Consider the following 15,012-nt stretch of genomic DNA (forward strand, 5'->3'; position numbering starts at 1 on the left):
TGATGTCAGAGTCTGGTTAGAGAGAGATCTCCTCTGATGTCAGAGTCTGGTTAGAGAGAGATCTCCTCTGATGTCAGAGTCTGGTTAGAGAGAGATCTCCTCTGATGTCAGAGTCTGGTTAGAGAGAGAGATCTCCTCTGATGTCAGAGTCTGGTTAGAGAGAGATCTCCTCTGATGTCAGAGTCTGGTTAGAGAGAGAGATCTCCTCTGATGTCAGAGTCTGGTTAGAGAGAGATCTCCTCTGATGACAGAGTCTGGTTAGAGAGAGATCTCCTCTGATGACAGAGTCTGGTTAGAGAGAGATCTCCTCTGATGACAGAGTCTGGTTAGAGAGAGATCTCCTCTGATGACAGAGTCTGGTTAGAGAGAGAGATCTCCTCTGATGACAGAGTCTGGTTAGAGAGAGAGATCTCCTCTGATGACAGAGTCTGGTTAGAGAGAGATCTCCTCTGATGACAGAGTCTGGTTAGAGAGAGATCTCCTCTGATGTCAGAGTCTGGTTAGAGAGAGAGATCTCCTCTGATGTCAGAGTCTGGTTAGAGAGAGAGATCTCCTCTGATGTCAGAGTCTGGTTAGAGAGAGATCTCCTCTGATGACAGAGTCTGGTTAGAGAGAGATCTCCTCTGATGTCAGAGTCTGGTTAGAGAGAGATCTCCTCTGATGTCAGAGTCTGGTTAGAGAGAGATCTCCTCTGATGACAGAGTCTGGTTAGAGAGAGATCTCCTCTGATGACAGTCTGGTTAGAGAGAGATCTCCTCTGATGACAGAGTCTGGTTAGAGAGAGATCTCCTCTGATGTCAGAGTCTGGTTAGAGAGAGATCTCCTCTGATGTCAGAGTCTGGTTAGAGAGAGATCTCCTCTGATGTCAGAGTCTGGTTAGAGAGAGATCTCCTCTGATGTCAGAGTCTGGTTAGAGAGAGATCTCCTCTGATGTCAGAGTCTGGTTAGAGAGAGATCTCCTCTGATGTCAGAGTCTGGTTAGAGAGAGATCTCCTCTGATGTCAGAGTCTGGTTAGAGAGAGATCTCCTCTGATGTCAGAGTCTGGTTAGAGAGAGATCTCCTCTGATGTCAGAGTCTGGTTAGAGAGAGATCTCCTCTGATGTCAGAGTCTGGTTAGAGAGAGAGATCTCCTCTGATGTCAGAGTCTGGTTAGAGAGAGAGATCTCCTCTGATGTCAGAGTCTGGTTAGAGAGAGATCTCCTCTGATGTCAGAGTCTGGTTAGAGAGAGATCTCCTCTGATGTCAGAGTCTGGTTAGAGAGAGATCTCCTCTGATGTCAGAGTCTGGTTAGAGAGAGATCTCCTCTGATGTCAGAGTCTGGTTAGAGACAGATCTCCTCTGATGTCAGAGTCTGGTTAGAGACAGATCTCATCTGATGTCAGAGTCTGGTTAGAGAGAGATCTCCTCTGATGTCAGAGTCTGGTTAGAGAGAGATCTCCTCTGATGTCAGAGTCTGGTTAGAGAGAGATCTCCTCTGATGTCAGAGTCTGGTTAGAGAGAGAGATCTCCTCTGATGTCAGAGTCTGGTTAGAGAGAGAGATCTCCTCTGATGTCAGAGTCTGGTTAGAGAGAGATCTCCTCTGATGTCAGAGTCTGGTTAGAGAGAGAGATCTCCTCTGATGTCAGAGTCTGGTTAGAGAGAGATCTCCTCTGATGTCAGAGTCTGGTTAGAGAGAGATCTCCTCTGATGTCAGAGTCTGGTTAGAGAGAGATCTCCTCTGATGTCAGAGTCTGGTTAGAGAGAGATCTCCTCTGATGTCAGAGTCTGGTTAGAGAGACAGATCTCCTCTGATGTCAGAGTCTGGTTAGAGAGCGATCTCCTCTGATGTCAGAGTCTGGTTAGAGAGACAGATCTCCTCTGATGTCAGAGTCTGGTTAGAGAGCGATCTCCTCTGATGTCAGAGTCTGGTTAGAGAGAGATCTCCTCTGATGTCAGAGTCTGGTTAGAGAGAGATCTCTTCTGTGAACGCTCTGAACTCTGTTGTTATACCAGGAGTCAGTCAACAGACTAAAAGACTGAACTAAAGTGTTGCTGATAACACAATTAAAATCATTAAACCTGGAGACGAACACCCTCTACCGGGACCCGGAGACGAACACCCTCTACCGGGACCTGGAGACGAACACCCTCTACCGGGACCCGGAGACGAACACCCTCTACCGGGACCCGGAGACGAACACCCTCTACCAAGACCCGGAGACGAACACCCTCTACCGGGACCTGGAGACGAACACCCTCTACCGGGACCCGGAGACGAACCCCCTCTACCGGGACCCGGAGACGAACCCCCTCTACCGGGACCCGGAGACGAACCCCCTCTACCGGGACCCGGAGATGAACCCCCTCTACCGGGACCCGGAGATGAACCCCCTCTACCGGGACCTGGAGATGAACCCCCTCTACCGGGACCCGGAGACGAACACCCTCTACCGGGACCTGGAGATGAACACCCTCTACCGGGACCTGGAGATGAACCCCCTCTACCGGGACCCGGAGACGAACACCCTCTACCGGGACCCGGAGACGAACACCCTCTACCGGGACCCGGAGACGAACACCCTCTACCGGGACCCGGAGACGAACACCCTCTACCGGGACCTGGAGACGAACACCCTCTACCGGGACCTGGAGACGAACACCCTCTACCGGGACCTGGAGACGAACACCCTCTACCGGGACCTGGAGACGAACACCCTCTACCGGGACCCGGAGACGAACACCCTCTACCGGGACCCGGAGACGAACACCCTCTACCGGGACCCGGAGACGAACACCCTCTACCGGGACCCGGAGACGAACCCCCTCTACCGGGACCCGGAGACGAACCCCCTCTACCGGGACCCGGAGACGAACACCCTCTACCTTTATAGCTTTATGTAAATAACATTATAGGGCACACATACGCATGTGTGTGTGTGTGTGTGTGTCGTACCCAGTGCAGTGTGTGTGTGTGTGTGTGTGTGTGTGTGTGTGTGTGTGTGTGTGTGTGTGTGTGTGTGTGTGTGTGTGTCGTACCCAGTGCAGTGTGTGTGTGTGTGTGTGTGTGTGTGTGTGTGTGTGTGTGTGTGTGTGTGTGTGTGTGTGTGTCTGTGTGTGTGTGTCTGTGTGTGTGTCTGTGTGTGTGTGTGTGTGTGTCTGTGTGTGTGTGTGTGTGTGTGTGTGTGTGTGTGTGTGTGTGTGTGTGTGTGTGTCTGTGTGTGTGTGTCTGTGTGTGTGTCTGTGTGTGTGTCTGTGTGTGTGTGTGTGTGTGTGTGTGTGTGTGTGTGTGTGTGTGTGTGTGTGTGTGTGTGTGTGTGTGTGTGTGTGTGTGTGTGTGTGTGTGTGTGTGTGTGTGTGTACACATACCTGGTGATGGTAGAGACAGTAAAGTGTGAAGGCGGTAGCGTCTCATGCATCAGTAGCTGTAGATAGACAGAGCTCTGGTCCCTGGCTATAGCCACCACCGGATCAGCCTGGCCCTGGTCACACTCATAGAACAACATGCTGACCAGCCTGAGGACAGAGGACAGGACAGAGGACAGAAGAGAGGACAGGACAGAGGACAGAGGACAGTTGGGTTGAAGGAGAGAAGATGGAAAGGACGAGATTTGCTTTCAATCACTCTGTCACACGCACTCTGTCACACACGCACACACACTCTGTCACACACTCTGTCACCCACACACTCTGTCACCCACACACTCTGTCACCCACACACTCTGTCACCCACACACTCTGTCACCCACACACTCTGTCACCCACACACTCTGTCACCCACACACTCTGTCACCCACACACTCTGTCACCCACACACTCTGTCACCCACACACTCTGTCACCCACACACTCTGTCACGCAGTCACACCCGTACCTGCTGACAGTGGCAGCGGCTATGTGTCGAACTCGAGGGTCTTCGTCTCCCAACAAATGAATCACAACGCCATTCAACACTCTCTCCTGTAACCTTAGCAACTAGACAGAGAGGGAGGGAGCATGGAGGATGTCAAGTGAATAGCTGGATGGACACCGAGAGAGACAGAGAGACACAGATACAGAGAGAGAGACACAGATACAGAGAGAGAGACAGAGACACAGAGACAGAGACAGAGACACAGAGACAGAGACAGAGAGACAGAGACAGAGACAGAGAGAGACAGAGACACAGAGACAGAGAGAGAGACAGAGACACAGAGACAGAGAGAGACAGAGACAGAGACACAGAGAGAGAGACACAGAGACAGAGAGAGAGAGAGACAGAGACACAGAGACAGAGACACAGACACAGAGAGAGAGACACAGAGACAGAGAGAGACAGAGACACAGACACAGAGAGAGAGACAGAGACACAGAGACAGAGAGAGAGACAGAGACACAGAGACAGAGACAGAGACACAGAGACAGAGAGAGAGAGACAGAGACAGAGAGAGACAGAGACACAGAGACAGAGAGAGAGACACAGAGACAGAGAGAGAGAGAGACAGAGAGACACAGATACAGAGAGAGAGACAGAGACACAGATACAGAGAGAGAGACAGAGACACAGAGACAGAGAGAGACAGAGACAGAGACAGAGACACAGAGAGAGAGACACAGAGACAGAGAGAAAGAGAGACAGAGACACAGACACAGAGAGAGAGACACAGATACAGAGAGAGAGACACAGAGACAGAGAGAGAGACACAGAGAGAGAGACAGAGACACAGAGAGATACACAGAGAGACAGAGAGACAGAGAGAGAGACAGAGAGAGAGACAGAGAGAGAGACAGAGAGAGAGACAGAGAGAGAGACAGAGAGAGAGACACAGAGAGAGACACAGAGAGAGACACAGAGAGAGACACAGAGAGAGAGACAGAGAGAGAGACAGAGAGAGAGACAGAGAGAGAGACAGAGAGAGAGACAGAGAGAGAGACAGAGAGAGAGACAGAGAGAGAGACAGAGAGAGAGACAGAGAGACAGAGAGACAGAGAGAGAGACAGAGAGAGAGACAGAGAGAGACAGAGAGAGAGACAGAGAGAGAGACAGAGAGAGAGACAGAGAGAGAGACAGAGAGAGAGACAGAGAGAGAGACAGAGAGAGAGACAGAGAGAGAGACAGAGAGAGAGAGAGAGACAGAGAGAGAGACAGAGAGAGAGACAGAGAGAGAGACAGAGAGAGAGAGAGAGAGAGAGAGAGAGACACAGAGACAGAGACAGAGACAGAGACAGAGACAGAGACAGAGAGAGACAGAGAGAGAGAGAGAGAGAGAGAGAGAGAGAGAGAGAGAGAGAGAGAGAGAGAGAGAGAGAGAGAGAGAGAGAGGGAGAGAGAGACAGAGACAGAGAGAGAGACAGAGACAGAGACAGAGAGAGAGACAGAGAGAGAGAGATATTGGAAGGTCTTACCCCAGTATAGTGATGCTCTCCTTTGTGTAAACTCTCTGTTCTCTTCTCCAGGAAGTTCACCAACCTGGAAACACCAACAATCTAATGATCCACACATTCAACCATCCAGTCCTTCTACAAACTAACTCCAGAAAGATGATCAGAGTAGGAGTCCTGATCTAGGAGCAGGTCCAGTATTCATAAAGATGATCAGAGTAGGATTTCTGATCTAGGATCAGGTCCAGTATTCATAAAGATGATCAGAGTAGGAGTTCTGATCTAGGATCAGGTCCAGTATTCATAAAGATGATCAGAGTAGGATTTCTGATCTAGGATCAGGTCCAGTATTCATAAAGATGATCAGAGTAGGAGTTCTGATCTAGGATCAGGTCCAGTATTCATAAAGATGATCAGAGTAGGAGTTCTGATCCAGGATCAGGTCCAGTATTCATAAAGATGATCAGAGTAGGGGTTCTGATCCAGGATCAGGTCCAGTATTCATTATGATGATCAGAGTAGTTCTGATCCAGGATCAGGTCCAGTATTCATAAAGATGATCAGAGTAGGATTTCTGATCTAGGATCAGGTCCAGTATTCATAAAGATGATCAGAGTAGGAGTTCTGATCAAGGATCAGGTCCAGTATTCATAAAGATTATCAGAGTAGGGGTTCTGATCCAGGATCAGGTCCAGTATTCATTATGATGATCAGAGTAGGAGTTCTGATCCAGGATCAGGTCCAGTATTCATTATGATGATCAGAGTAGGAGTTCTGATCCAGGATCAGGTCCAGTATTCATTATGATGATCAGAGTAGTTCTGATCCAGGATCAGGTCCAGTATTCATAAAGATGATCAGAGTTCTGATCCAGGATCAGGTCCAGTATTCATTATGATGATCAGAGTAGGAGTTCTGATCCAGGATCAGGTCCAGTATTCATTATGATGATCAGAGTAGGAGTTCTGATCCAGGATCAGGTCCAGTATTCATAAAGATTATCAGAGTAGGGGTTCTGATCCAGGATCAGGTCCAGTATTCATTATGATGATCAGAGTAGGAGTTCTGATCCAGGATCAGGTCCAGTATTCATACAGATTATCAGAGTAGGAGTTCTGATCCAGGATCAGGTCCAGTATTCATTATGATGATCAGAGTAGTTCTGATCCAGGATCAGGTCCAGTATTCATAAAGATGATCAGAGTAGGAGTTCTGATCTAGGATCAGGTCCAGTATTCATAAAGATTATCAGAGTAAGAGTTCTGATCCAGGATCAGGTCCAGTATTCATTATGATGATCAGAGTAGTTCTGATCCAGGATCAGGTCCAGTATTCATACAGATTATCAGAGTAGGAGTTCTGATCCAGGATCAGGTCCAGTATTCATTATGATTTGAAGGCCAAACTGAATCCTACAAGAGAATCTGGAATCTGATTCTGGAACGTTTGGAGGCAGATTCTGGAACTCTTACCGGAAATCTATCTCTGCCAGAGTGTCCAGGAGTTCCGTCCTGACCAGCCAATAGGAACAGTCCTTTAAGGTCAGCAGGTCAACCAGAAGATGCAGGCCCAACTCACTCAGAGTACTGCTACAAAGAGTCATGATGCAGTGCTGCAACACACACACACACAGAGGTTAATACATGCACACACACACACACACACACACACACACAGGTTAATACATGCACGCACACACACACACACACACACACAGGTTAATACACACACACACACAGGTTAATACACACACACACACAGGTTAATACACATACAGGTTAATACACACACACACACACAGGTTAATACACACACACACACACAGGTTAATACACACACAGGTTAATACACACACACACACACAGGTTAATACACACACACAGAGGTTAATACACACACACACACACACACACACACACACACACACACACACACACACACACACACACACACACACAGGTTAATACACACACACACACAGGTTAATACACACACAGGTTAATATACACACACACACAGGTTAATACACACATTCACAGGTTAATACACACACACACACACACACACAGGTTAATACACGCATACACAGGTTAATACACACACACACACACACACACACACACAGAGGTTAATACACACACACACACACACAGAGGTTAATACACACACACACAGGTTAATACACACACAAACAGGTTAATACACACACAGGTTAATACACACACACAGGTTAATACACACACACACACACACACACACACACAGGTTAATACACACACACAGGTTAATACACACACACAGGTTAATACACACACAGGTTAATACACACACACAGGTTAATACACACACAAACAGGTTAATACACACACAGGTTAATACACACACACACACAGGTTAATACACACACAGGTTAATACACACACACAGGTTAATACACACACAAACAGGTTAATACACACACAGGTTAATACACACACACACAGTGTCCGTCTCTCCCTCTCGTACCCTGACTGCAGAGCAGGCCATCTTACAGGTGACAGAGGACTCGTCCTTTAGAGTGTTCTGGAGTACAGGAACTAGATCCACCAGGGACAACGGGTTACCTAGTGGAGAGAGAGAGGAGAGGAAGGAGAGAGAGAGGGGGGACAGGGGGAGGGAGGGAGAGGAGAGAGGGATGAGGAGAGAGGGATGAGGAGAGAGGGATGAAAGGAGACCAAAGCAAACATTTATCCAGGACCTGTGACTGACAGAGATAATAATGATCGTTGACTAGAGGAATGTGATGTTTGATATGAAGTCTCCTGATAGTGACTGGTGTTAACTGGACAATACACAGTTACAGTGGGGTTCCCGGGGAATATCTCTAAACTAACTGTTGTACAGTAATATAATGAATCCCTCCTACCTGTAGAGGTGTGTACGCTGGTCATCCAGGTGTGTATGTTGTAACGTGTCTTGGTGAGAGCAGAGTGGATTACAGAGCCACACAACACGCCTGTAACACCTCTGACCTGAGGGTCTCCATGACTGACCAGACACAACACATCACTGATATACTGCTGCTCTGTAGACAGAGAGACAGAGAGAGACAGAAACAGAGACAGAGACAGAGAGGGGTGAGGGTGTTTAGTCGTATGGTGTGTGTGTGTAGTTCTACGGTGTGTGTGTAGTCGTGTGGTGTGTGTGTAGTCGTGTGGTGTGTGTGTAGTCGTGTGGTGTGTGTGTGTGTGTAGTCGTGTGGTGTGTGTGTGTGTGTGTGTAGTGGTGTGGTGTGTGTTCCTACCCTGCTGTGTAACTCCGTCCAGTGGCTCCAGGTACAGAGAGTTGAAGAAGACTTCAGGATGAAGAGCAGCTGCTGCTCCAATACAGCTGACTGCTAGAACCTTCACACTGACACGGACCTCTTTATCAGAGACCAGCCCTGCACACGCACACGCACACACACACACACACACACACACACACACACACACACACACACACACACACACACACACACACACACAGAGGTCAGAGACACACACACACAGGTCAGAGACACGCACACACAGGTCAGAGACACGCACACACACAGGTCAGAGACACACACACACACAGGTCAGAGACACACACACACACACAGGTCAGAGACACACACACACAGGTCAGAGACACACACACACACACACACACACACAGGTCAGAGACACACACACACACAGGTCAGAGACACACACACACACACAGGTCAGAGACACACACACACACACACACAGGTCAGACACACACACACACACACACAGGTCAGAGACACACACACACAGGTCAGAGACACGCACACACACAGGTCAGAGACACGCACACACACAGGTCAGAGACACACACACACACACACAGGTCAGAGACACACACACACACAGGTCAGAGACACACACACACACACAGGTCAGACACACACACACACAGGTCAGAGACACACACACACAGGTCAGAGACACACACACACAGGTCAGAGACACGCACACACACAGGTCAGAGACACACACACACAGGTCAGAGACACACACACACAGGTCAGAGACACACACACACAGGTCAGAGACACGCACGCACAGGTCAGAGACACGCACACACACAGGTCAGAGACACGCACACACACAGGTCAGAGACACGCACACACACAGGTCAGAGACACGCACACACACAGGTCAGAGACACGCACACACACAGGTCAGAGACACGCACACACACAGGTCAGAGACACGCACACACACAGGTCAGAGACACGCACACACACAGGTCAGAGACACACACACACACAGGTCAGAGACACGCACACACACAGGTCAGAGACACGCACACACACAGGTCAGAGACACGCACACACACAGGTCAGAGACACGCACACACACAGGTCAGAGACACACACACACACAGGTCAGAGACACACACACAGGTCAGAGACACGCACACACACAGGTCAGAGACACACACACACACACACAGGTCAGAGACACGCACACACACAGGTCAGAGACACGCACACACACAGGTCAGAGACACGCACACACACAGGTCAGAGACACGCACACACACAGGTCAGAGACACACACACACACAGGTCAGAGACACACACACAGGTCAGAGACACGCACACACACAGGTCAGAGACACGCACACACACAGGTCAGAGACACGCACACACACAGGTCAGAGACACGCACACACACAGGTCAGAGACACGTCTCTCAGACTCGTACCATTCTTCTGTCCAGTCAGCAGGAAGGAGGCAGAGAGGAGTCGTACACAGTGAACCAGTGGCTCCGCCCCTTGGTCTGTGTAGTGGCCAATCGGACCCTTTATCCTCGATGGCTGGGGGGATGGAACAACAATTAACCAATCACAACCAGTAACACAGACAACAACATTGGCCAATCAGAAAAGACAAATGTGAAATCTAAACATGCCTAAATATCTCATACTGAGTGATAACTTAAAATTAGTGGGGGTTTTACCTGACGTCATTGGCAGACTATATAAGATATTATAAATTAGTGGGGGTTTTACCTGACGTCATTGGCAGACTATATAAGATATTATAAATTAGTGGGGGTTTTACCTGACGTCATTGGCAGACTATATAAGATATTATAAATTAGTGGGGGTTTTACCTGACGTCATTGGCAGACTATATAAGATATTATAAATTAGTGGGGGTTTTACCTGACGTCATTGGCAGACTATATAAGATATTATAAATTAGTGGGGGTTTTACCTGACGTCATTGGCAGACTATATAAGATATTATAAATTAGTGGGTGTTTTACCTGACGTCATTGGCAGACTATATAAGATATTATAAATTAGTGGGTGTTTTACCTGACGTCATTGGCAGACTATATAAGATATTATAAATTAGTGGGTGTTTTACCTGACGTCATTGGCAGACTATATGAGATATTATAAATTAGTGGGGGTTTTACCTGACGTCATTGGCAGACTATATAAGATATTATAAATTAGTGGGTGTTTTACCTGACGTCATTGGCAGACTATATAAGATATTATAAATTAGTGGGTGTTTTACCTGACGTCATTGGCAGACTATATGAGATATTATAAATTAGTGGGTGTTTTACCTGACGTCATTGGCAGACTATATAAGATATTATAAATTAGTGGGTGTTTTACCTGACGTCATTGGCAGACTATATAAGATATTATAAATTAGTGGGGGTTTTACCTGACGTCATTGGCAGACTATATAAGATATTATAAATTAGTGGGGGTTTTAATCTACGTCATTGGCAGACTATATAAGATATTATAAATTAGTGGGGGTTTTACCTGACGTCATTGGCAGACTATATAAGATATTATAAATTAGTGGGGGTTTTACCTGACGTCATTGGCAGACTATATAAGATATTATAAATTAGTGGGGGTTTAACCTGACGTCATTGGCAGACTATATAAGATATTATAAATTAGTGGGGGTTTTACCTGACGTCATTGGCAGACTATATAAGATATTATAAATTAGTGGGGGTTTTACCTGACGTCATTGGCAGACTATATGAGATATTATAAATTAGTGGGGGTTTTACCTGACGTCATTGGCAGACTATATGGGATATTATAAATTAGTGGGGGTTTTACCTGACGTCATTGGCAGACTATATGAGATATTATAAATTAGTGGGGGTTTTACCTGACGTCATTGGCAGACTATATAAGATAGTATAAATTAGTGGGGGTTTTACCTGACGTCATTGGCAGACTATATAAGATATTATAAATTAGTGGGGGTTTTACCTGACGTCATTGGCAGACTATATGAGATATTATAAATTAGTGGGGGTTTTACCTGACGTCATTGGCAGACTATATAAGATATTATAAATTAGTGGGGGTTTTACCTGACGTCATTGGCAGACTATATAAGATATTATAAATTAGTGGGGGTTTAACCTGACGTCATTGGCAGACTATATAAGATATTATAAATTAGTGGGGGTTTTACCTGACGTCATTGGCAGACTATATAAGATATTATAAATTAGTGGGGGTTTTACCTGACGTCATTGGCAGACTATATGAGATATTATAAATTAGTGGGGGTTTTACCTGACGTCATTGGCAGACTATATGGGATATTATAAATTAGTGGGGGTTTTACCTGACGTCATTGGCAGACTATATGAGATATTATAAATTAGTGGGGGTTTTACCTGACGTCATTGGCAGACTATATAAGATAGTATAAATTAGTGGGGGTTTTACCTGACGTCATTGGCAGACTATATAAGATATTATAAATTAGTGGGGGTTTTACCTGACGTCATTGGCAGACTATATGAGATATTTAAACTTGATTAGACTTCAATTCTCTTCAGTTTATAAATAACATACTGTCACCCAAAAGACTGATCAATGCATGTCTGTAAAGGTGTGAAGGTGTAACGGTTGTAACGGTGTAACCGTGGTAACGGCGTATAGGTGGTAACGGTGTATCGGTGGTAACGGTGTATCGGTTGTAACGGTGTACCGGTTGTAACGGTGTACCGGTTGTAACGGTGTATCGGTTGTAACGGTGTATCGGTTGTAACGGTGTATCGGTTGTAACGGTGTATCGGTTGTAACGGTGTATCGGTTGTAACGGTGTATCGGTTGTAACGATGCGCATGTGCAGTACGGTGTGCGTCCGTGTCTCTCTCTGTGTGTGTGTGTACCTTGTTCTCCAGCTCGGTGTCTCTCCCTCTCTCTCCGTGTGTGTCTCTCTCCGTGTGTGTGTGTGTGTGTGTGTCTCTCTCCGTGTGTGTGTGTGTGTCTCTCTCCGTGTGTGTGTGTGTGTGTCTCTCTCCGTGTGTGTGTGTGTGTGTCTCTCTCCGTGTGTGTGTGTACCTTGTTCTCCAGCTCGGTGTCTCTCCCTCTCTCTCCGTGTGTGTCTCTCTCCGTGTGTGTGTGTGTGTCTCTCTCCGTGTGTGTGTGTGTGTGTCTCTCTCCGTGTGTGTGTGTGTGTGTCTCTCTCCGTGTGTGTGTGTGTGTGTGTCTCTCTCTGTGTGTGTGTGTGTGTGTGTCTCTCTCCGTGTGTGTATGTGTCTCTCTCCGTGTGTGTGTGTGTGTGTCTCTCTCCGTGTGTGTGTGTGTGTGTCTCTCTCCGTGTGTGTGTGTGTGTGTCTCTCTCCGTGTGTGTGTGTGTACCTTGTTCTCCAGCTCTGTGGTCTCCGCTGGTTCCTCCTTTGGTATGAAGTGATCCACACTGCTGTCTGACGCCTGTCTGTTGTGACCTCTGCCCTCTAGGAGGTGGGGCCTACTCAAAGCTACAACAACAACCACAGCGTCACTGTGTGTGTAGTGTAGTGTGTCATACCCAGTGCAGTGTGTGTGTGTGTGTGTGTGTGTGTGTGTGTGTGTGTGTGTGTGTGTGTGTGTGTGTGTGTGTGTGTGTGTGTGTGTGTGTGTGTGTGTCGTACCCAGTGCGGACTGGGAGAAGGGTTCAGGGTGTGATGAAGGTGCGGCTCCCTCTTCTTCCTCATCCTGTAAAGTTCCGATCTGCATCCCTGAATACAGGCTCTCACTGGTGTCCAACACCTATACACACACACACACACACACACACACACACACACACACACACACACACACACACAGAGACACACACACAGAGACACACACACAGAGACAGAGACAGACACACAGAGACACACACACAGAGACAGAGACAGACACACAGAGACACACACACAGAGACAGAGAGAGACACACAGAGACAGAGAGAGAGACACAGACAGAGACACAGAGACAGACATCAGTGTCTAAGGTTCATTATTTAACACTACAGTTTGTCAGTTCAGCAGACAAGAACACTACTGTCTTGATAGTTACTGGTAATAATGGTGGTAACAACCGTCTACCGGGTATAACGGCCGTCTGCCGGGTACAACGGCCGTCTGCCGGGTACAACGGCCGTCTGCCGGGTACAACGACCGTCTAGCGGGTACCACGACCGCCTAGCGGGTACCACGACCGCCTAGCGGGTACAACGACCGTCTAGCGGGTACAACGACCGTCTAGCGGGTACAACGACCGCCTAGCGGGTACAACGACAGCCTAGCGGGTTTAACGACAGTCTACCGGGTATAACGACAGTCTACCGGGTATAACGACAGTCTACCGGGTATAACGACAGTCTACCGGGTATAACGACAGTCTACCGGGTATAACGACAGTCTACCGGGTATAACGGCAGTCTACCGGGTATAACGGCAGTCTACCGGGTATAACGGCAGTCTACCGGGTATAACGGCAGTCTACCGGGTATAACGGCAGTCTACCGGGTATAACGGCAGTCTGACGGGTATAACGGCAGTCTGACGGGTATAACGGCAGCCTACCGGGTATAACGACAGTCTACCGGGTATAACGACAGCCTACCGGGTATAACGACAGCCTACCGGGTATAACGACAGCCTACCGGGTATAACGACAGCCTACCGGGTATAACGACAGCCTGACGGGTATAACGACAGCCTGACGGGTATAACGACAGCCTACCGGGTATAACGACAGCCTACCGGGTATAACGACAGCCTACCGGGTATAACGACAGTCTACCGGGTATAACGACAGTCTACCGGGTATAACGACAGTCTACCGGGTATAACGACAGTCTACCGGGTATAACGACAGTCTACCGGGTATAACGACAGTCTACCGGGTATAACGACAGTCTACCGGGTATAACGACAGTCTACCGGGTATAACGACAGTCTACCGGGTATAACGACAGTCTACCGGGTATAACGACAGTCTACCGGGTATAACGACAGTCTACCGGGTATAACGACAGTCTACCGGGTATAACGACAGTCTACCGGGTATAACGACAGTCTACCGGGTTTAACGACAGTCTACCGGGTTTAACGACAGTCTACCGGGTTTAACAACAGTCTACCGGGTTTAACAACAGTCTACCGGGTTTAACAACAGTCTACCGGGTATAACAACAGTCTACCGGGTATAACAACAGTCTACCGGGTATAACAACAGTCTACCGGGTATAACAACAGTCTACCGGGTATAACAACAGTCTACCGGGTATAACAACAGTCTACCGGGTATAACAACAGTCTACCGGGTATAACAACAGTCTACCGGGTATAACGGCAGCCTACCGGGTATAACGGCAGCCT

At 47.8% G+C, this 15,012-nt stretch overlaps 1 protein-coding gene across 1 annotated transcript in view; it reads right to left on the reverse strand.

Annotated features, from left to right (window-relative positions):
• Positions 1-15,012, reverse strand: part of LOC129846893 (huntingtin-like) — a 59,159-nt gene that overhangs the window by 22,233 nt on the left and 21,914 nt on the right. The window contains exons 13-22 of the mRNA XM_055914698.1: positions 13,294-13,411; positions 13,022-13,140; positions 10,078-10,189; positions 8,622-8,759; positions 8,244-8,402; positions 7,844-7,941; positions 6,811-6,950; positions 5,363-5,426; positions 3,852-3,952; positions 3,348-3,494 (exon numbers count right to left, since the gene is read on the reverse strand). Of these exons, the coding sequence (XP_055770673.1) occupies positions 3,348-3,494; positions 3,852-3,952; positions 5,363-5,426; positions 6,811-6,950; positions 7,844-7,941; positions 8,244-8,402; positions 8,622-8,759; positions 10,078-10,189; positions 13,022-13,140; positions 13,294-13,411 (1,196 nt within the window). The remainder of the gene's footprint in view (positions 1-3,347; positions 3,495-3,851; positions 3,953-5,362; positions 5,427-6,810; positions 6,951-7,843; positions 7,942-8,243; positions 8,403-8,621; positions 8,760-10,077; positions 10,190-13,021; positions 13,141-13,293; positions 13,412-15,012) is intronic.

This window comes from Salvelinus fontinalis, unplaced genomic scaffold (genome assembly GCF_029448725.1).
Source record: "Salvelinus fontinalis isolate EN_2023a unplaced genomic scaffold, ASM2944872v1 scaffold_0640, whole genome shotgun sequence".
Taxonomy (NCBI): Eukaryota; Metazoa; Chordata; class Actinopteri; order Salmoniformes; family Salmonidae; genus Salvelinus; species Salvelinus fontinalis.